The 23645-nt window shown below is 38.5% G+C and overlaps 2 protein-coding genes across 3 annotated transcripts; both read right to left on the bottom strand.

Annotated features, from left to right (window-relative positions):
* Positions 1-124: 124 nt before the first annotated feature.
* On the bottom strand, positions 125-14026 carry LOC131315894 (tropinone reductase-like 3). Its single transcript, XM_058345124.1, has 6 exons — positions 13594-14026; positions 12149-12265; positions 11569-11703; positions 717-842; positions 539-640; positions 125-448 (listed from the first exon to the last, which is right to left on the bottom strand). Exons 1-6 carry the CDS (start codon positions 13723-13725, stop codon positions 299-301), a joined length of 762 nt encoding a protein of 253 aa, XP_058201107.1. The 5' UTR covers positions 13726-14026; the 3' UTR covers positions 125-298.
* A 1663-nt stretch (positions 14027-15689) lies between these two features.
* LOC131316563 (EH domain-containing protein 1-like) lies at positions 15690-21129 on the bottom strand. Of its 2 annotated transcripts, none has more exons than XM_058345976.1 (16): positions 20915-21129; positions 20738-20817; positions 19841-19909; positions 19702-19759; positions 18993-19048; positions 18861-18900; positions 18713-18774; positions 18458-18571; positions 18217-18319; positions 18070-18119; positions 17739-17867; positions 17397-17648; positions 17210-17289; positions 16551-16677; positions 16295-16438; positions 15690-16207 (listed from the first exon to the last, which is right to left on the bottom strand). In XM_058345976.1, the coding sequence occupies exons 1-16, from the start codon at positions 20997-20999 to the stop codon at positions 16022-16024; spliced, it is 1635 nt and encodes a 544-aa protein (XP_058201959.1). In that variant the 5' UTR covers positions 21000-21129; the 3' UTR covers positions 15690-16021. The 2 variants fall into 2 exon arrangements, with proteins under 2 accessions (XP_058201959.1, XP_058201958.1); XM_058345975.1 differs by having other exon boundaries at positions 18861-18903.
* Between the last annotated feature and the right edge of the window lie 2516 nt (positions 21130-23645).

The following is a 23645-nucleotide window of genomic DNA, read 5'->3' on the forward strand; positions in this document are numbered from 1 at the left end:
CGACCAGCTGTTAGTTCTGGTAGTGTATATCCTCCCACTTTTGGTGGCATAGAAAAACAGACCCCGATCAAACACAACATATTACCCAGTTTTGATCACAAATAAGCCTTTTCACACTGGGAGGTGTAAGAACTAACTTGGCGAATTGATCGATGCCTGTTTTATGGCTGAGTTTACCGATGCCGGTTTTAAGGCTTCACATACATGTAAAGAGCACTCAACATCACCATGAGTTCATAAGAGGAAAATTAAAAAATACAGCACAATATAAAAACTGGGGCAAAGTAAAAAACAGAAACTAAAGTCTAGAAGGAGCTCCGCCGCCAACAACCAAGGTTTCTCCAGTTATGTAAGAAGCATCATCTGAAGCAAGAAATGCAGTAGCAGCAGCCATGTCTTCGGTTGTTCCAAGCCTGTTCAGTAGTGTCTTCTCTTCAATGCCCTTCCTCTAGAAAGCAGAAAAGTAAAGAATCAAATTCAGAATGTTTTTTTCAGGATTGAGATAGCTAAAAATATTTTGAGGCTAAAATGCACTTACAATCTCATCATTACTCGTGAGGAAATCAGCAAAGCGAGTGGGGACAAAACCGGGAGCAACGCAGTTTACGCGCGTATCAGGAGCCATTTCAGCCGCAAGGGCCTGAAAGAACGTTAAGAGCAAGATGAAAACGAAAACGAAAGAAGTCTTATTTGTTGTGACAAGATTCTTCAAATACCTTGGTTAGACCAAGAAGAGCAGTTTTAGTCACACCATACATGGCCAAGGAAGCAGGGGGTTGGTAGGCAGTAATAGAGGAAATAAAAATCACCGATGAACCCTTCTGCAAGTGAGGAGTTGCATCCTGTAACAAAAGAACATCCAAACTTCAGAAGGAACGTCAATTCAGAGAGTTATAAAGAAACTTATGGTAGGATTCCAAACATAACCTATCTTTACTCTCTCGTTCTCTCTCCACCGTCTCTCCTCATCCAGGGTCTCAGAGAGTATCTTGAGGCGGCAACAGGGAGGGGGAGGAGAGCAGATCTGAGAACTCGCACCCTCATCCAGTGAGGTTCTTCTCTTCTCCTTGTGTGAGAAGCTCTTCCCCTCGTGGTTTTTTTTGTTCTTTTTACCCTCCAATCAGTTTCTTCTCTTTTCTTGTTCCTCTTCCATGGCTTCTGTTGAAAAATGTATGCATTATAATTTGTGAAAATTTATATGCATCTCTATTAATTATTTTGATGATTAATTCAATGATATTTTTATTCGGCAAATACAAAATTATCGAAAAGTCGATTCCCGAATTAAATATTTTCGTGACCTTGAAATATAGCATAAAGTCTCTTGGATTCATGATTTATCTTTACAAAGACTTTATTGAGCTCAATACATGCTTTAACGGATTTATTTAGATGAAATTGTGAGCCACAGGTTTACGAACCGGCTGACAAGCCGGCTGTCTGAACAGAAAGCTGTGACAACCGGAAACCATCGGACGACCACCCGGATGACCACTCTATCAAACGGCTAGTTTCCAACGGCTAGTTTCAAACGGCTAGTTTCTAACGGCTAGTTTCCAACGGCTAGTTTCAAACGGCTAGTTTCTAACGGCTAGTTTCCAACGGCTAGTTTCAAACGGCTAGTTTCCAACGGCTAGTTTCAAACGGCTAGTTTCCAACGGCTAGGAAGCATATGGATGGCTATATAAGGCATCAAGAACTCATTAATGAGTACATACACAAGCTACAACATTCCATATTATTGCAAGAGCAAATTCTCAAAAGATCAAAGCCAAAAATTCTCATTGTTCTTCCACTTTCATATTATTCTTGAGAGAAAATTTGTACAAGTCGTGAGCGATAATTTTCATACCTTCTTCACATACTTGTATTTCCTAAGTGAGTGTTTGAGTCAAACACTTGAAAGCTTAGAAGACCAAATTCGGGTTGGAATTTGGGTGTTATTGTTTTTGAGAAGTTTTCGGAGAAAATTCTTGCGGTTGTGCTAGCTCCTCGGGAAAGCTAGAGGCATTCGGTTCTTGTAAGCACCCGCAAGACTTACAAGTTGTAATCTTTTAAAGATTAGTCTAACCTTCAAGTAATTGCTTGAGGAGAAGTGGAGTAGGGCCGGACCGTGGACAAATCCGGACCGAACCACTATAAACGGGTTCTATCTCTCTATCTCTCTATTTTGATTGCATACTTATTGTTTGCATATATTGTTAGAGATAAATTTTTATTGGTAATTATTACTAGCAATCCTATTCACCCCCCCTCTAGGTTGCATAATTTGGGTAACAATTGGTATCAGAGCCTCGGCTCTTGTTTGTAGATTTAACCATCTAAGAGTTAAGATCCATGGCAACCACTAGTAATGTTTCTTGTATCGAAGGTCAATCGTCCAATAGACCTCCCTTGTTCACCGGAGAAAATTACTCTCATTGGAAAAATAGAATGATGATCTTTATTCAATCCACGGATTATGATCTATGGAAAATTATCAAAAATGGTCCCATTATTCCTACTAAGAAAGTTGGAGAAGAGACTATGCCTAAACCAGATTATGAGTGGAGTCATTTGGAAAAGGCTTCAATAGAAAAGAACTATAGAGCTATGAACCTTCTTTTTTGTGCTATTACTCCCAATGAATATGATTGTGTTTCCGCATGTGAATCGGCTAAAGAAATATGGGATAAGTTAGAAATGTCACATGAAGGAGATAGTCAAGTTAAGGAGTCCAAAATTGATATTCTTGTGCATAGCTATGAGCTCTTCAAAATGAAACCGGATGAATCTATATCTCAAATGTTTGCTAGATTTGCTAGTATTACTAACGGTTTAAAAGCTCTTGGAAAGATTTACAGTCAATCCGAAATGACAAGGAAGGTGCTCCGTTCCATGCCAACCAATTGGGACACTACCACCTCCATCATCCTACAATCCAAAGATTTCTCAACATACACGATGGACAAGCTCATGGGATCTCTCATGACGGAGGAAATGCATCACAACCTCAAGGGTGAAAAAGAGAAGAAAGTTAAGGATCTTGCCTTCAAAAGTACAACAAGCAAATCAAAAAGCAAGGAGGATTCAAGCAACGAAAGTGAGGATGATGAAATGGCGCTCATCACAAAAACGTTCAAGAAACTCCTCAAAAATAGAGCATCTCACAAAGGCAGAGGATTTTCAAGAAAAGATGGAGGCAAAGAAGAAAATAGTAAAAAGGATCCAATCATTTGCTACGAGTGCAAGAAGCCCGGCCACATCAAAAGTGAATGTCCATATGCAAAAAAATATTCAAAGAAGGACAAAAAGAGAGCTATGATGGCCGCATGGGACAATAGTGACGATAGTAGCTCCGATGAGGACGATGAGCAACAAGAGGTCGCTAACTTGTGTTTCATGGCCATCGAAGAAAACGAGGTAGATCTCGACTCATCCTATTCCTTTGATGAATTATTTATTGCCTATAAAGAGTTGAAAGTAGAATTTGAAAAGGTTGTTTCTAAAAACAAATTTCTTAAAAAGGTTGCTAAAGATCTTTCACTAGAAATAGATAATTTAATTGAAGAGAAAGATATTTTGGAGGAAGAAAATGAAAGTTTAAGAACCTCTTTGGAAAAAGAAAAAGAGTATTTGAAGGATACTTCCAAAAACGAATCTTTAGAAAAACAAATTGATGATTTAACTAATTCTCTTTCAAAACTCACTAATGGAAAAGAAAGTTTAGACATTCTTCTTGGAAAACAAATGGTTTCTTTTCACAAGGCCGGAATTGGTTATAATCCCACTCAACACAAAAATCTTTTTGAAAAAGATGTTCCTCCTTCTAGCCATTCTAAATTGACATGTCATTATTGTGGTAAAATTGGTCATATTTCTCCTACATGTCCTATGAAAGGATACTCATCTTCTAATGCAAAAAAGGTTTGGGTTCCTAAGAACCGTATCAATGCTAACCTTCAAGGACCCAAGATGATTTGGGTACCAAAAGTCAAGAATTGATGTGCTATTGTAGGTATGCTTCAAAAGTTCTCTCAAGGAAGGAAGTTGGTACCTTGATAGTGGATGTTCAAGACACATGACCGGTGACAAAAGGGCTTTCAATTCTCTTTCGCCTAAAGATGGTGGACATGTCACATTTGGAGACAACAACAAAGGCAAAATCATAGGAATCGGTGATATAGGTAATTCTCCTATTATTGAAGATGTTTTACTTGTTAGTGGTTTAAAACACAATCTTCTTAGCATAAGTCAATTATGTGATAGAGGAAATCGTGTTATCTTTGAAAAATCCAAATGTATCATTGAAAATGTCAAAAGCAACAAGACACTCTTCGTTGGACAAAGACTTGAAAATGTATATGTTTTTAATCTCAATGATTTAAGTAATTGTGATATAAAATGTTTTTCCGCTTTGAGTGAAAATAGTTGGCTTTGGCATAGGCGCCTAGGACATGCAAGTATGGATGCTATTTCAAAACTCTCTAGAAAAAATTTGGTAAAAGGTCTTCCTAAAATCAAATTTGAAAAAGATAGACTTTGTGGTCCTTGCCAACAAGGAAAACAAACCAAGGTTTCTTTTAAGTCCAAAAATGTTGTTTCAACTACTAGACCTTTGCAATTACTTCATATGGATTTGTTTGGACCAACTCGCTCTCCAAGTCTTTGTGGAAACTATTATTGTCTTGTTGTTGTTGATGATTTCTCTAGATATACATGGGTGATGTTCCTAGCTCATAAGAATGAGGCTTATCCTAATTTTACTAAACTTTGTAGAAGAGTTCAAAATGAAAAAGGCTTTGTTATTTCTAACATTCGTACGGATCATGGAAAAGAACTTGACAATTCTTTATATGAAAAGTTTTGTGATGAACATGGTATTGGTCATAACTTTTCCGTACCTCGTACTCCTCAACAAAATGGAGTAGTAGAGAGAAAAAATCGTACTCTGGAAGAAATGGCCCGCACTATGCTTTGTGAAAACTCTTTGCCAAAATATTTTTGGGCGGAAGCCGTTAATACCTCATGCTATATTTTGAATCGAGTTTTAATTAGGCCTATCCTCAAGAAAACTCCTTATGAGCTTTGGAATGGTAGAATACCCAACATTAATTACTTTCATGCCTTCGGTTGTAAATGTTATGTATTAAACAATGGAAAAGATAACTTGGGTAAATTTGATTCAAAATCGGATGAAGGCATCTTTATTGGTTACTCTCTTACTAGCAAAGCATATAGAATTTATAATAAGCGCACTAATCTTGTTGAAGAATCTATTCACGTTTCCTTTGATGAATCTAATCCTTGTGCTACTAAGGATGTTGTTGATAATGATGACTTAGAAATTACACATGAGATTCATGACTTGAAAATTCAAGAAAAAGTTGATGGTGATACTCAAGTAGAAAGCTCTCAAATCAAAGAAGATGAAGTTATTAATCAACCTCAAGATGCCATGGGAGACAACCAAGATCTTTCCAAGGATTGGAGATTCGTGCAAAACCATCCAAAGGACTTGATTCTTGGAGAAGTTTCGAAAGGGGTAACCACTCGCTCGTCTCATAGAAATTTTTGTGAAAATCAAGCTTTTGTTTCTCAAATTGAGCCTAAAAACTTTTCGGAAGCTCAAGATGATGAAAATTGGATTTTGGCCATGCAAGATGAGTTAAATCAATTTGAAAGGAATAAAGTTTGGGCATTAGTACCTAAGCCTCTTGATCACACTATTATAGGTACTAAATGGGTTTTTCGTAACAAGCTAGATGAATCCGGAAATATTGTTAGGAATAAAGCTAGACTTGTTGCTCAAGGTTATAATCAAGAAGAAGGTATTGATTTTGAAGAAACTTTTGCACCGGTAGCTAGATTAGAGGCTATTCGCATATTACTTGCCTTTGCATCTTTCAAAAATTTCAAGCTTTATCAAATGGATGTGAAAAGTGCATTTTTGAATGGGTTCATAAATGAGGAAGTTTATGTCAAACAACCTCCCGGCTTTGAAGATCATGTATACCCCGATCATGTTTTTAAACTCTCAAAAGCTTTATATGGTTTGAAGCAAGCACCACGTGCATGGTATGATAGACTTAGTTCATTCTTGCTTGACAATGGCTTTACTCGTGGAAAAATTGATACTACTCTTTTCATTAAAGCCAAAGGTAAAGATATGCTCATTATTCAAATATATGTTGATGATATTGTCTTTGGTGCCACTAATGATAATATGTGCAAAGAGTTTGCTAAGTGTATGCAAGGTGAATTTGAAATGAGTATGATGGGGGAGCTTAACTTCTTCCTCGGACTTCAAATCAAGCAAACTAATGAGGGGATCCTAATCAACCAAGCCAAGTATGCGAAAGAACTTATTAAGAAGTTTGGCATGGAAGGATCAAAGCCAACGAGCACACCAATGAGCACATCAACTAAGCTAGACAAAGATGAGAATGGTAAGGCCGTCAATGAAAAGATGTATCGAGGTATGATCGGCTCATTACTTTATCTCACTGCAAGTAGACCGGATATAATGTTTAGTGTTTGCATGTGTGCTAGATTTCAATCATGTCCTAAAGAATCGCATTTAAAAGCTATTAAACGTATCTTTAAATATGTTGGCGGTTCTCATGACTTAGGATTGTTTTATCCACGTGGAGTTGCATTTGATTTAATTGGTTATTCGGATGCGGATTTTGGAGGTTTCAAAGTTGATCGTAAAAGTACAAGTGGGACTTGCCAATTTCTAGGGCACTCTCTAGTGTCTTGGCATAGCAAGAAACAAAATTCCGTAGCTCTATCTACCGCCGAGGCGGAATATGTAGCGGCCGGAAGTTGTTGTGCCCAAATATTGTGGATCAAACAACAAATGGAGGATTTCAATTTGCAATATGATCATATTCCTATTAAATGTGATAATACCAGTGCAATTAGCTTAACCAAGAATCCGATTCAACATTCTCGAACAAAACATATTGAGATTAGACATCATTTTATAAGAGATCATGTTCAAAAAGGGGATATTGAACTTAACTTTATTAGTACCGACAAGCAATTGGCGGACATTTTCACAAAACCCCTTGGTGAAGAACAATTTTGTTTCATTCGACGAGAACTCGGCATGTCTAATCATTTATGAAAAAGTTTCGTGTTCTTGATGTCAAAAGTTTTTTTTTCGGATTCAATGTTGAGTTGATTGAATTCGTAAATATCATACTTGATGGAGAGTACAAATGATCTTGATAAAGAAATCACCCTTCAAACATTTTATCATATGTTTCATTTTCCTGTGTTTGGTATACAGAAAATCAGTTTTATGGTCTTTAATGCTACTCCTCTTAAACGTTTTCTGGACTTAACCTGCATTTGTCAGTCGGATGTCCAAGCGGATGTCCAACCGGACGACCGTGAGGTTGAGACTTATTCAAGCTTTTGCGTTGCTAACTCTGATTTATTAAGTCTGTTACACTTAGTTTGTATGAACTTCATGGCTTAGTGCTTAAATTGTCTCTTATATACTTCGCCGATATGAATTTCTAGTCTCTAAGCTTGCAGGGATAATCATTCTCGGTAATACCCCTCGCATTCTTTAAAAAGCTCTCTTTTAGGGGGAGCATGCATTAAGGGAACACAACAATAAACACCCGAACACAATTTTTCTTCCCCCATTCTTGTCCTGTTCGGCGCCGCATCCCCTATCCTATCTCTTTCGGCGCCGCATCTCTACCGCACTCCCTATCCTATTCTATCTCTTCACCTATTCTTATCTCTATTCGGCGCCGTATCTCTATCACATCCCCAAACACTTCTCTCATACTCTATAAATTCAACAACACAATCTCTATCTCTTCATCTATCTATCTTTCCTTCTCTCTCGGCCTAAATCTCTCATCAAGCAATGGCAAACATACCGCAAGGGTTACCGTTTGAGTTTTACGAAAGAGATGCCGAACGAGCAGAGTTCAGGTTGTTTATCCAAACCATTTGGATGCAACTCTTTATCTTCATTCTGCTGTGTGCGTTACTTACCATGAGAATACCACCATGGTTCGGATGGAATGTAAATGTGGATACTCTGTGGTATTGGATTGGCATTATAGCTGCCGTTGTAGCAGCCATTATTCGAGAATACGAAAATCAAGGACGCCAAGCTCTCAATGAACGAAGATAGAGTGCTACAGGGCAAGAGCGGCATGGTGCTGGAACCATGGCCCTATTGTTTTTCTCTTTTTAGTTTTTTTTTATGATGTCACAGGGGGAGAAAAAGCCAAGTTTTAATTGATCTATCTTGCCATTTTGGGCAAATTTAAAAAATTGCTTGCTATGATCTGATGATTATTGCTATTACTCGTTGATCATAGATAACTGCTTTGGTGCATGTATTAAGGGGGAGATTGGCATAACTCCTACTTGAATAAAAACTATCATTTTGTGTCATCATCAAAAAGGGGGAGATTGTTGAAAAATGTATGCATTATAATTTGTGAAAATTTATATGCATCTCTATTAATTATTTTGATGATTAATTCAATGATATTTTTATTCGGCAAATACAAAATTATCGAAAAGTCGATTCCCGAATTAAATATTTTCGTGACCTTGAAATATAGCATAAAGTCTCTTGGATTCATGATTTATCTTTACAAAGACTTTATTGAGCTCAATACATGCTTTAACGGATTTATTTAGATGAAATTGTGAGCCACAGGTTTACGAACCGGCTGACAAGCCGGCTGTCTGAACAGAAAGCTGTGACAACCGGAAACCATCGGACGACCACCCGGATGACCACTCTATCAAACGGCTAGTTTCCAACGGCTAGTTTCAAACGGCTAGTTTCTAACGGCTAGTTTCCAACGGCTAGTTTCAAACGGCTAGTTTCTAACGGCTAGTTTCCAACGGCTAGTTTCAAACGGCTAGTTTCCAACGGCTAGTTTCAAACGGCTAGTTTCCAACGGCTAGGAAGCATATGGATGGCTATATAAGGCATCAAGAACTCATTAATGAGTACATACACAAGCTACAACATTCCATATTATTGCAAGAGCAAATTCTCAAAAGATCAAAGCCAAAAATTCTCATTGTTCTTCCACTTTCATATTATTCTTGAGAGAAAATTTGTACAAGTCGTGAGCGATAATTTTCATACCTTCTTCACATACTTGTATTTCCTAAGTGAGTGTTTGAGTCAAACACTTGAAAGCTTAGAAGACCAAATTCGGGTTGGAATTTGGGTGTTATTGTTTTTGAGAAGTTTTCGGAGAAAATTCTTGCGGTTGTGCTAGCTCCTCGGGAAAGCTAGAGGCATTCGGTTCTTGTAAGCACCCGCAAGACTTACAAGTTGTAATCTTTTAAAGATTAGTCTAACCTTCAAGTAATTGCTTGAGGAGAAGTGGAGTAGGGCCGGACCGTGGACAAATCCGGACCGAACCACTATAAACGGGTTCTATCTCTCTATCTCTCTATTTTGATTGCATACTTATTGTTTGCATATATTGTTAGAGATAAATTTTTATTGGTAATTATTACTAGCAATCCTATTCACCCCCCCTCTAGGTTGCATAATTTGGGTAACAGCTTCCAACAAATGCATTTTTCCAGCCATGAAACCCACTATATTTCCTCCACCTTTCACCCAGCCTAAACCCATATACCACATACATCTCATCTTCTAGTAACTGACAGTACACCACAACCCTTCCATCTTTCCTAGTTTTGTCCCAGATCAACCCAACCCCAAACCAACCCTTCATCAAATCCCAAATCTTTTCCCTAGTCTTGTCCTTCTATCTTCCTCCTCATTTCAACCTTAAATCAACCTTTATCTTCCCCACCCCAACCTATCAAAAAAGGAAAAATAAAACTCTATATGTCCATAATATTGCTATTTGCTTCATATCTGCCATATTCATCAATGGTTTGAGGTTTCTATGGTGGTTAGACATCTTTGGAGATTCTATGGGCCTCAAAAAAAGGGGAGAGTTTCTTATTTCTGCCTTTTTTTTGTTTTGTTCCTCTTATCCCCTGTTAATAGGTTTTATGGGAGCTTTGTTTTCACTGTGCTTCAAGTCTACCCTCCCATCGTTGTCGCGACCCACGGCAGATTCATGAAATTCAAACCAAATTTGGCTTTGTGGCCTTTTATGGTGCTTTAAGGGTGTTGACTCGGTGATTCATTAATCTGGTTACTAGGTTACTTGCTCCCACTTAGTATTTATGGATTTTGGAGAATTTATTTTCTATTTTTATTTGCTATTCTTGGTTGTTTGCTTTGCTTTGGAGAGCTCGATCCTGTACGGGTATATGCTTAGTAGCAGGATCCTTCTAAAATGGGTGCACTCCCAAGACGGGAGCTCGAATCGGCGCTTGAAAGATGAGAGCTTGACGGGAGCTTGCTCCTTACTAAGATGAGAGTTTATCAGAATGTTAAGGCAATTATTATCTTACTTTTAAAGGAGTCATGCCATTATGGAAATAAAAATATTAAAATCAAATCAGTTGAGAAGTTTTGCAATTTGGAAATATCTAACTAAAAATAATTACCCTTTAAGAACGGGAAAATTCTCAATAAGTATCACTTTTCCTTCAATGGTTAAGTATTTTAAGATATTTTATATACGTATTTATAGGTAGTTTATATACGCTCCTTAGGTGCTCCCAACCTTAGAGGCTTTTAGGTGCCTCCGCTCCCCCACCCCGCTCCCGCTTCGTGCTACTGGTATATGCTCTACTTCAAGTTGAATCCTCCAGATAGTCGCATTCATGGGGATAGTAATGCTTTGCAACATTCATTCCATCAAGTAGACATATCGTCATTGCTTACTATCCCCATGAACGCGTTCATGGAGATAGTAATAGCTTCTGCTTATTCGACCATGATGGCTCTTTCGTTCCATCAAGTAGACATATCGTCATTGCTTGCCTAGAGCATGAGATTCAATTGACTTTACTATAGTTCAGTCGGGATTCGGCCCTAGCAGATTGTTGTTAAATGCTTAATTGTTTGAATTTTTCGAATTATAGTGATACCTTCCCCCTCCCCGTTTAGGGCGCTCCCATTGTACTCTGTATACAGTTCCAGCTGGATTTCAGCTCTTACAATGAAATGAAATTCCCATTTTCAAAAAAAAAAAAAAACTTCTGATGGGATATGTGGTCAAATTAATATCTGTTTGGGAATGTTTTCATCTTCTTCGTGTTTATTTTGCAACTTTGGTAAGGTTTTCTTGTTTTCAGAAACACAAAAAATTAAACGTTTTCACAATGTTTTCAATCAACTTTTGCCCAAACTCAAAAAAGTTATTTTGTTATTTTCTGAAAAAGGTTTTCAAAACAGTTCCTTTAGTAACTGTATCCAGCCTACTGGACCGACTTATCCAGGTGGTGGGGCCCAATAAAAATTGACACAAAGCCCCATGCGAACTTTTTCAAAACAGTTAGCCTAACAACTATTTCTATAGCCCAACATACAACGTATTGCTGGACAGAGAACGGATAAAATAGCCCATGTACAAGAAACCATCTAACTATCGCTGTACGGTATACCACACAAGTACCTAACATGTCATGTGCAACTCTTACGTCAATGAAACATACCTGTAGAAGAAGTATAGCAGCTTTAACGTTAATTTCCCATAGCTTGTCGAGAACAGCTTCTTTAGTTTCCAATATGGTATCAACAGACGGATTGACAGCAGCATTTGAGACAATCACGTCTATTTTTCCATATTTCTGCAACCAAGCCATTAAGTTCAATTTAACGGGACTCCACATACCAAAAGTCAAAAGATTCAAAACAGTAAAAGGCAACAGAATAAAGAACCTAAAAGAGAACACACAAGCTATTTGATTCTGACAATCAAAACCAATGCAATGTCAAACACATATGACATAACATAGCACACTATAAAACTACAAACTAAATTTTACGACTTAAAAATGGTTTTGGATCCTCTACAACAACTGATGAATCAACATAAAGTCCACACAAAGATGAGGTGCACACTGATCTGAATGAAGTGAGGAAGCTTTAAAAGCTTAAGCAGGTTAGGAAAGAACTTAGACACGCAAATGCACATAATCACATAAAGTTCATAACATGCTAAAAGAACACAACGCCCCATTTTCCCCTCTATTTCGCTGTTCAGATGTCAACAAAGACGCCTAGTTTGCTAACCTGAACTGTTGTTTCTATGAGATTCTTCCTTTGTTGAGCATTTGACACGTGACAAACCACTCCCAAAACTTCAATTCCTCTTGCTCTAAGCTTCTCCACTGCCTCATCTACATTATTCTGCAAAATAATCAAACCAGCAACAATGAAACCGTCTAAGATTTGACCATAAATAGCGAAACAACTCGCATAGACTCCAGTTGTTACCAAAAAAGAATGAAAGCTATATGGTGTGATTGAGGGACACTACAGCCGCGAACTTAGTGAAAGGGTATGGATGGTTCCAAATTTCAACTTTGAGCGCACAAATCCCTATAATTTTGCACTTATCTTACAAACTTCTGCTATAAAGAGTTAAAGACAGGTAATATTCAATTTGTTGGCCCATTCCTGTCCCACCATGATTTGTAGCATTCCCATGTTGAGCTTGCTGAGAAGATCATTCTTGCAAAATTAAAGCTGGTCAGCTATTAGTGACAACCATAGTTGTCAAAGGCGCGCAGAGGCGCAGCACGTTCAAAGGGGTACAACCAAGTCGCAAAAGGCGCGCGAATCTACGAAAGCGCGCGCCTCTTTCAATTTAATCACAACAATTGGATCAAACATTAGGTTACAACATTGGTCGTTTTTTCTCATTGTCTCAGACATAGCAAAAGAAGCAGAACAGCAGTAAACAGTCAAAGTCGACTGAACCCAGCAGCAAACAGCCGGAAGTTCGTTGATTTTTACAGTTTAGTTCTTCTCTATGCGAGAATCGGTGACTATTTGACACTTGGTGGATGTTTTTATGTATTTTTGGTTGATATGCTTTCTAAAAGTCATTGGCTTAGAGTTTATTTTTGAAATATAGGCATATGCTATTTTTCCTTATTTTTCCGCATACGTGCGCCTTGCTTCAAAAAAAAAGCGTGCGCCTCGCCTTGTGCCTCTTGCCTCAGGCACTACAAGACTTTGCGCCTTTTGCCTTTAACAACTATGGTGACAACACGACAAGATCACATTTTTTTGGACCCAACCGTCAACTTTACAGTAAAGGTCAAATTTTGAACTTTTGAGAAGCTTGTTCTTATTTCTAAATAGTATCAAATAAGACAGGAATTCTGAAACCCAGATAAATTCTCGTTCGCCGGAAAATTCAAGCTAAGATCATCAAGATATGACGGGGTGGATCAACAACCCGCAAAATTCACCCCATAATTCTAATTATAAACTTTCGAGAAACTTGGTTTAGATTACTACCAAATGAAAGCTTTATCGACTGGGCTTCTAGCTCAGTTTGTCGTGTACCAGTACTTAGGTGTTGAGAGGTTCTGGATTCGAGCGGATTGAACAACGTCGATCCCTTGTAGTAATCTAACTTAACTAACATACTAGCACCCTAAAAAAAATGCTTGATCAGTATTTTAATGAAATTTTAGAATTTGGGTAAAAAAGCAAGACACGAACACCTGTCGGCGGGAGGAGACGACAACGGAGGCGCCTTCCGAGCCAAGCCGCTCGGCGATGCTGAAGCCGATGCCCTGAGTCGAAGCCGTAACAATCGCCACCTTCCCCTGAAATCTCTTGCCGATTTTCTCCATTATCGCTGTTATGCTATAGCTCTTCCGTATTTGATTTTCCGGTCGTCGGTAGCGTTTTTCGACAGAAGCGGAGACGATCGAAGGTGGAAAGTGTAATTAGATGGTTTTCTCTGGTGGGGTAGCAGGCAAAAGTAGGCATACAACGGCTGTGTAAAACACAACCATCTAAAATCTAGACGGTCCAAATAAATCTGAACGATCAGAATTACGCACACAACTAACACAATGATTGTGCAAGTAGCATTTTTGGGCAGTAGGGGAGAGGAGGGGAGATGACGCGGCCAGACCGATTGGTACGCTTGATGAGAGAAATGTTTTCTTGGGTTTCATAGCCACAGCTGATTTACAGTAATGCTACACGCACAGCAAATGTGCACAGATTTTGTGCACAGATTTTTTGTGGGGCCCACTACGGATCCCACACAAATAATCCAAGCCGTTCATTAAATGTAAAACATTTTTTCAAGGGCCCCCGCAAAAAATCAGCTCAATCCGATACTCATAGATGCTTGATTCAATCATTTAACTTTTCATTCAAATCTCAGGATAATGAAAAGTTAAATGATTGAATCAAACACTTATAGATATTGGATTGAGTTGATTTTTTGCGGGCGCCCTTGAAAAAATGTTTTACATTTAATGAACGGCTCGGATTATTTCTGTGGGACCCGTAGTGGGCCCCACAAAAAATCTGTGCACAAAATCTGTGCACATTTGCTGTGCGTGTAGCATTACTGGCTGATTTAATGCCCAACAGAGTGGGCCCACATCCCCATCGGTTTCCGATCGGTGTTTAGGCTGTCGGTGGCCTTAACATTCTGGCCGTCGGTGGTGCGTGCCCTTCGGTTTCCGATCGGTGCTCTGGGCAACAGAGTGAGCCCCGCGTTCCCGTCGGTTTGATCGGTGTTTTGGCTGTCTGTGGCCTTAACATTTTGGCCGTCGGTGGCATTAGCATTTAACGGGTTAAGGCCACCGACGGCCAGAGAACCTATCGGAAACCGACGGGCACACACCACTGACAGCCAAAATGTTAAGGCCACCGACAGCCGGAGCACCGATCAGGAACCGACGGGCACACGGGGCCCACTCCAGGTTTCATACGAATGATTTGAGCCATTCAATAATTTTTAAAAAGAAACAAATGGGCCTGTAAAAATCAACTCAATCCGATAAAATGTGGCTGTCATTTTTAAATTTCGCCGAAGAGCCAAAATATGGCATTTAAATTTGACAGGTGAAGGATTTTGTCTTTCTTAAAGCCAGATTTTGGTTTATCGGGGCAAAAAAAAAAAAGAGGCAAATTTTGACTATGACATGGCTTTTGGTATAAAAATGGACTTGTTCTTACATTATCCAACTCGTTTGATAAATTTCTCCCAACCAACTTTGAAGGAAGTTCATTCTCCCCAACCTCAAGCGTCGGATCCGGAGAGATGGGTGCCACCAGATTTTGGTTCGATAAAGATGGCTATTCCTGCACCGGGTGCTACATCAGCCGAATTGGTTGAAGCGATGGGGTTTCGAGCTGCGATTTCTACGGCTATCTGTCATGGACAGAATAGATAATGTGCTGGAAGGGGATGCGAAGAATGCTGTTCAGATGATTCAAGGAAAGTTACAAGCCTGGATGTGATCATCGATTGTCTTAATCTAGCTAGTTTTCTTCACGCTTGTTCTTTTCAGTATATTTCTTGGACATGTAATAAGATGACTCATGTCGTAGCCAAGTATACCCTATCTATTGAGCACCCTATGACCTGGCTAAGAGATTTTCCGATATGAGCTAATAGGGAAGCTACTTTTGATGTTTCGTTTTTGCAGTAATAAATACTAGTGATGCCGATTGACAAAAGAAAGATGAGTAGGGCTGTTCTGACTCGTACTGATGAATCATTCAAATTCCTGTACTTCAAATTCATTCAAAGTATCATCAAGCATGATTATTTAAAACATAGAAGAGAAATTAAGAACTTTGATGCATTTTTTTCTTGTAAAAATATGCCAAAGAAAACATATGCCATATATTTTCTATTAGTCAAAGAATTCAGAGTAAAAAACAACCCAACACAGAAAGCCTAACGCCCGCGCTGTCTAAGGCCCGTAACAAACACAGAGCCAGAGGCTCAATGCCGAGGCATTTTTGAACAAGCAGGAATCTCGAAAAATTCAAATCCAACAGTCAAATTAAAGCAAAAGAAGAACAAAGGGAAAAACAATCACACTGTTGCTTTATCATATACATTCTCAAGTATTAAGCGAGTACTTCTCGAAGCACCAGCTTTAGATGGCAACATCCTTAGTCATAAGGATTCCTGAAATTCTTCAAGAGCTCTGGAATGTCATAACCAAGCATATCATCCACGGCTTGAATCATTTTAGGCTTCAGTTTCTCAAACTTATCAATGTTGTAAGCACTCAAAACCTCCCGGAAGTGTTCTATGTTTGGAAAATCGCCTGCTGGTAGATGGAACTCTCTCTGAACCTATTTGAACGAAATTCATGACGCAAGTATGAGTGAATATATGTATATGAGAGAGAGAGAGATAGAGAGAGAGAGAGAGAGATGGACCTTTGCAAACACGTCCTCAAGATTATCAATAAGCCGTTGTTGAGTCTTAGCTTTACCCATCACAGCTGGCATCTCCTTTTTAAGTTGGCTAATTATGTAGGCATGAATCTTAGCAGCCCTAGCACGTTTCACAAATTCGTTGATCTGCAAATCAAAATAGCCTGCCTAAATTCGATGATATAATACTATGAATCGACTCATTGGCATGCGCTCGCACACATTCACACAAATTAAAACAAACAGTAAATGAGCATACTCGACGATCACAAGCCTTTTTTGGAATGTCTATCAAGTCTGCAAGGAGGTCGTCTTGTTCTTTCTCAAAAAGCTCCCTCCCAATGGGACCAACAACTGCTTCATTAACTGGTTTGTCATTGAAAGAGCTGTAAAAGCCAAACAAGGTGTTAACAATAACAACTAACTTGAATGCATGTTGAGGCAAAAGACATAGCAAGAGAAGTAACTGTATGCTTCATGCTCAACACGTTAAGTAACTACCAGCACTCTCTAAGGTTCCAATCATAAGTAGAGGAATCCCCCAATGGCATAAAGGATGTATATAATAATTTGTTAATGAAGTTAGCAAACCTAAACAAAGTTTAGCTTGCAAGAGATGTATGTAAAGTAAAAAAAAAATCTCTGAGTTGCGGCTGAAAAAATACAGAGAAAGGCAGGAGAGAAAGAGGAAAAACGTAAATTTCATCTCAACCGTGTTCATAAGAAATTATCAACTACTGAACTACAATGTTGATACTTGGTCATATGTACATCCAACAAAGACCCACTCTCTAAGGTGGGGAAAAGCCACAGAAATTAAAAGCATTACTAAAATAATAAGCAGAAGCCCCGTCATTTACTTAAATTCTGTCCATGAATCGGAAATACAGAACATCATAGGCATTGTTAAAAACTTACCCAATGTATACCCGCACAACTTCTGGTGTGTTCAGAACTTTTCCAAGTGACCACATTAAGGCACCATATACTCTCATTAACTGTACATGGCAATGAAAAGTAGTTAAAGTGTAATATCTAAATGCTTCTCTTTGGGGGCAAAAATACAATGAGTAGATATCGTTTAATGATTAGCTGTAGATCTCACTTGTTGGGTATCAACTTGGTCTGCCTTGTTTAGGACAACACGTATCTTGTCATCATGACCCCGTACAGATGAAATCACCCGTTTAAATTCATCGCTGATATCAAGCTTATGAGGATCAAACAAAAGAAGAATAAGATCACATTTTGCTGCGAACCACGAGATAGCACCAGTAAAATCATAACTTCGTTGTGTTCGTTGCTTCTCTCCAGATAGGACTCCCGGAGTGTCCACAAAGGTAATATGTTCAAGCAACTGCAAGTTGAGAAATACTGGTTTTTCTTAAAGCCCAGTGGAAAGGAGAGCTGTTGTAAGAATAATGCAAAAGAAATAAACAGAACCTACGGGGTGTGGCATTTGGGAACACTCAAATTTTGACAAAAAAGCTCCTCCAAAAGTAGTAAGACCACTAAAGGGCATCTCTGCATGAACAGCAATAGTGTTCCCCGGGATGCTTCTTTCATCAGGTCCAGACTGCGCAAGGCAGCAAAATAAGCTGGTGAGCATTCCAATTAAATAATACGGACAGACTAAGAAAATAAAGCAGGGTTTTGGCAAAAGAAAGAAGAAAGAAATTGGAAGTATTTTGTTACCAACCGGTTGGTTTCAGATTCGTAAACCAACAAGATTGTTTCTCAAAACTAAGTTGTAAAAATGCATATCGGCTTTTCCTTACCATAACAACCACGAATCGATCAGTTGTAGGCTCAGGTCCAATGTGAGCTCCTGTGATAATGAACCAAAAAAGGATTTGTTAACTAACGGCCAATGCAATTACATAGTAATATCCATACAACTACGAAGATGTCGAAGACATTCTAACCTGGGTAGTTCAATTTCAACAAATGTTTTATGAATGTAGTTTTCCCTGTTGAGTACTGACCCAAAAGCATAACCATGGGTTTAGCATCAAAATCACTGTTTGTCTGCAAAAGCACAAATCACAATCCACAAAGATATGTAATCTTTCTTATGGCAATGCAACCAAAAGAATGGAATTGGGATTCAGCAAACAAAATCATGACAGGCTAAGAGGAACAAAGAAACACATTTGTTCGACTCACCAATAAAGGACATCCAAAATCATTGAAATGGTAAGCAACTTCCAATGGCTTTAGTTTTTCAATATACAGTCTCTTCAACCCATCAGTTATCGATGTAACTACACTAAGAGTTGCCTGTACAATAAGACAATTAGACGAATAGAACACATCAGACAAAATTATAAATAAATAAAACGATGTGATACATACACAATTATTAGATTCGAAGAAGGCAAATAAGCAAATTGGGTGAGCTAATACACGAAAAAAATTCACCTTCTTGTTTGATTTTGATGTAAATGAATTTGTTGACAACATTCGCTGTGGCATGGTACTTCCTACATTAACAACAAAATAAATAGTTAGTTGATGTCGAACTGAACCAGTGTCACTAATTCAATGAAAGAGATAAGGTCATACTAACCGTTTGGTTCATAAGTGCCATTCATTTTTGAACTATTCCTCTTCTGGTGCAGAAGGACAACCAACAGATTATTGGAACAAGAAGTTTTATTTTTTCAGTAACTGTGGAAGAAAGAAATATTAAACTACATACCACTAGCAAACCATCCAAACCTTCCATCAATGGAGGTTCTACAAGCTCCATGCCATCTGTGATAGAAGAAAATAGCACAAAACATTAGTTACAAAAGATGAGCAATATTCTAGAAGTGTTTAAAGCACATACGCTGAACTCAAGAAGTGCCCAAGAATCATTGAAATTATAAGTAATTTCCTGCTGAATGAGTAAGACATGAATCCTTAAAATCCATGAATCATGGTGTGAAGGGCACATAATGTGACATGATCCTGGTTATATATGCCATAACTTCTTTGGAATAGTATATAATCGCCATGTATCTCCTGAAAGATGATCAGAATTGCCTTACTCCAGAAGGATTTTGGGTTCATTAGTCCATAAAGTGGATTTGTAGAATTTCTTCTCAAGCATCAAATTTTCTACGAATAAAGTATTATACGTAACATTTTCTCCCATCTAAGGTTATATTAATTCAAGGGCCTAGAAAATGTTTTAATCAAGGTCTTAAACAGACGCATGTTCTACAAATCTTTCCGTAGTTGTTTTCCTCTTTAAAATCTTTCCGCATTTATTCTGAATTTTGTTGAGCTCTGTTGTGGACGGAGGGTGTGCAATGCTTAATATCTTCAAAGCTGATTGATAAAAAAAGAGTCATCTATTAGTACATGCTGGTATAGTGCTATGTACATCAAAAGGGAGGAAAATGAACACTCAAACTTCTTACCATTTGATTTTAAAAGATCTGGGGTTAGTTCATGTCCAGCTTGTGCGAGAGACACCAACTGTCATGGCACCGGTACAAAGAAAGTCAGTCTTACCAATTTTCTAACAAAAAATGCAACAAATAGAATGCTTAGTACAACCTGCATCGCAGTAGTGAACTCCATGAACCCTATAAATCCTTGTCGTTTAGAGTCAGCAATTGCCCAAACCTTCACAACAGAAACACATGAATAAGGACATAAAGCAAGTCTACAAACAAAAAAGTTAGCAGAATGGACGAAACAGAAAGGAAAAATCATATTTATTAGCAAGGAAAGGAAGCCCAAAGGTCCTTCACCATTAACATTTGCATAAGTTCTAACAAAAAAACATATTATTTAGCATCCCCTGTGAAAAATCTTTGCAAATATTTTCCATACAGCATCATAATTACAAGGAATTGGAAACTCCAAACCAACAACATTGGAACTACTACATTTCATAAACCCTACCATGTGCTAAGGGACACGTCATCCGAACACAACACTTTCAACTGAATGTAAATTAGCACCAGCAAAATGAATAAGAAAAAAGGACCTTCAGACCTAATCTACAGTAATTTTCTTCCACGAAAAGTTATCCCAATAGCGAAACTTCTAACTTACTTTCTTCATTCAAATTCCATTACCCTGGTCTGGCCCAATTGCTAACCTAGTGACCTGAACCTAGACTACTTTCACTTAAAGAGTTTTCAAGTTCGAAGCTCAAGGGCGGGCGAATAAATGGTTAATTTCCCTCTCACTCCCTCTTATGGTTCCTATCCTCGAACAAAACACCTTGATCGACAAAACAGGAATAACAATTCAAGGCCTAATTTATCAGTCCATACGTAAGCCAATTCACGAAATAAATCGAAGTCGCTCAAAATAACATGCGTGCGAATTTGTATCCACTTTATAAACAATGGAACCGGTAACGAAACCAACAGATTTACATCTAAGTAATAATCTGAACTCGGATTTGAGGCTCGTTAGAAAAGCAATCGAGATTTTCGTCACCTGCTTCAGTTCTGGTCGCGAGAGTTTCGACATCTCGAAGAACTTCGTGGCGTCGTTTCCAGTGAGACGGCCGTCGCCATCTGTGGATACACAAAAGCTACATCAAACTTTCGCAACAGATAATATACATATATGTGTATGTATAGATTGGAAGGGCTAGAGAAACGGGAAAGGAACCTGAATCGGCGAAGTCGAACCACTGCTGATAGATTTTCTGGTGCTCTTTGGGACATGGAATGATCGGACCTGATAAGATCTCCATCAATCGATCTCTACCGAAATCTAAACTCGAAACAGAAATTGATTAGGATTGAGATGGCGAGGGTTAGGGTCAGGTGATTTGGGGGGATTTTTTCAAATTTGAAAACTTTGGAGAGAGGGAGTTTTTCATTGGATAAGGTGTTCGGACAAATAAGCTAAAGTGGCTTATTTTTTGTCCTTATTCAAAAAAAATTCGTATCACTTTGCTTATTGTCATTTTTATGGGGATTATTGCATCCTCACGATAGAGGAATCTAAAAAGTAAAAAATTTTGACCGAAATCCAATTTTTTTAAATAAAGACGAAAGTAAATCAATAAGCCAATTTTTTCGTTTTTATTCAAAAAAAATTGGATTTCGGTCAAAATTTTTTACTTTTTAGATTCCTCTTGTCGTGAGAATGCAATAATCCCCAAAAAAATGATAATAAGCCAAGTGATACGAAAAAAATTTGAATAAAGACAAAAATAAAGCCACTGTGACTTATTTGTCCGAACGGGAGTCAAGCCTTTTAAAACCGTTCAAAAAAACGGAAGAGGGGGGAATAAACCGAGGGGAAACGGTGTCGTTGAATGAGGCGTGTTGTTTCTTCTTTTAAACTGACGGCACGTTGTTTTAACGGAGGCTTTTCATTCGGTGATTGGATGGACCCTTTTGAGTCACGAGCGCAAGTCATTATCACTAGCACCGCATGTGGTACCCAACACCATTATTTCACCACAAGTTATACTTCGGAAATGGTATTGTTGAATGAGGCGTGTTGTTTTTTCTTTGAACTGACAGCACGTTATTTAAATGGAGGCTTTTCATTCGGTTATTGGATGGATCCTCTCGAGTTTCGAGCATGAGTCATTATCACTAGCACCGCACATGATACCCAACAACATTTTTTAACCACTCGTTATACTATGTACTACTAGATTCTACAAAAAAAAATTGTAATAAAGAAAGGTATTAGGATACTACGTGGCGGTACCTCAAGATAACTCGATAATTTTTCCTCGAGCACATTAATTGTACCATCCAATTAAAACCGTTTGTGAGCCTTTTTTGGATTTGGGGGTGTTGTAATCCACCGTCCATTTCCACAATGGACGACTCGAATTTTTAATCCAAACAATGGTCAATTTAAATTTATATGCGCTAGGACGTGTCGAAAATAAACAGCTTGATGGGCCACACTATGCTACAAAGAGGTGCGCTATAGGACCCTCAAATCTGCCTTTTTTAACCCTACTTTGTTGATTTGAATCATTTTAGTTTTGAATGTTATGAAAACAAAACAAAACGAAAAAACAAACCAACTCAATTGCAATACTATACGGGAACTCATTTGAACCGGTAATTGTAAGATATTTGTTAGGAATGCCTTGTATTCTTTAGTCTCACATTGGTTAATTATCTTGTTCCCGTTTTTGTAGCCTATTATAAATAGGGCTTTTGGGGGACTTCTAGGAATTATCTTTTGGGCTTTCATATTGTGGCCTTTCTAGAGTTACGGATTATAGCCGGCTCTTTGTATCTCTTCTTCACGTTGGTTAGTGAATCCTCTCTCTCCTCGCCCGTGGACGTACCCATCTTGGGGAACCACGTATATCTTGTGTCTTTGTGATTTCTTGTTTAGTTTTCAATTTCTCGTTCTTAGCTTGCATTCATAGCGTTCGTTACAACAAACTGGTATCAAAGCCTTAGGTTGCAAAAACTAGGGTTTCGTTTCCGATTGTGGCTATGGCGGCTAAATTTGAGATTGCGAAGTTTGATGGGCAGAGCAGCAGTTTCAGTCTTTGGAGAGTAAAGATGAAGGCTCTGCTAACCCAACAAGGATTGCACAAGGTTTTGTTAGGCAAGACTAGTTCTGGAATCAAAGAGGAAGATTGGGATGATACGGATGCCAAAGCTCTGAGTTCTATTCAGTTGAGTCTGGCAGATGACGTTCTTCGCGAGGTGGAAGAAGAAACTTCAGCAGCAGGAATTTGGCTGAAGTTGGAAGGCATATATATGACGAAGTCGCTCACCAACAGGTTATATCTCAAACAACGTCTTTATACGTTTCGTATGCGAGAAGGTATACCTGTTAAAGATCATTTAGACGAGTTCAACCGTATTATTATGGATCTGAAAAATATTGATAGTAAAATTGAGGATGAGGACCAAGCCCTAATTTTGCTATGTTCTTTACCACTTTCGTATGAGCACTTTGTTACAACCCTATTGTATGGCAAAGACACGATATCCATGGAGGATGTTAAGGCCAGCCTATATTCGAAAGAATTGAGGAAAAAAGTGTCAGGTGAGGGTGATGCACATGCGGAGGGTTTGTTTGTTAGGGGAAGAACAACAGAAAGGGTGGAGTCGAGTAATAGGGGAAGATCCAGATCATCAGGTAAGAAGAAGGGAAAGTGCAATTATTGCAAGAAACCCGGGCACTGGAAAAGTGACTGTTTAAAACTCAAGGAGAAGGAAAAAGAAGACCAGAAAGGGGGTAAAGTAATTGCTGGAATTGCTGAAAGTTCAGATGAGTCAGATAATGTGTTATCAGTTACAGAGGGCGATTCTCGCTCTAATACCGAGTGGGTTCTAGATTCTGGATGTTCATACCATATGTGTCCGCATAGAAAGTGGTTTTCTACTTATGAGGCGGTCAATGG

The sequence above is a fragment of the Rhododendron vialii genome, chromosome 2a (assembly GCF_030253575.1).
Source record: "Rhododendron vialii isolate Sample 1 chromosome 2a, ASM3025357v1".
Lineage (NCBI taxonomy): Eukaryota > Viridiplantae > Streptophyta > Magnoliopsida > Ericales > Ericaceae > Rhododendron > Rhododendron vialii.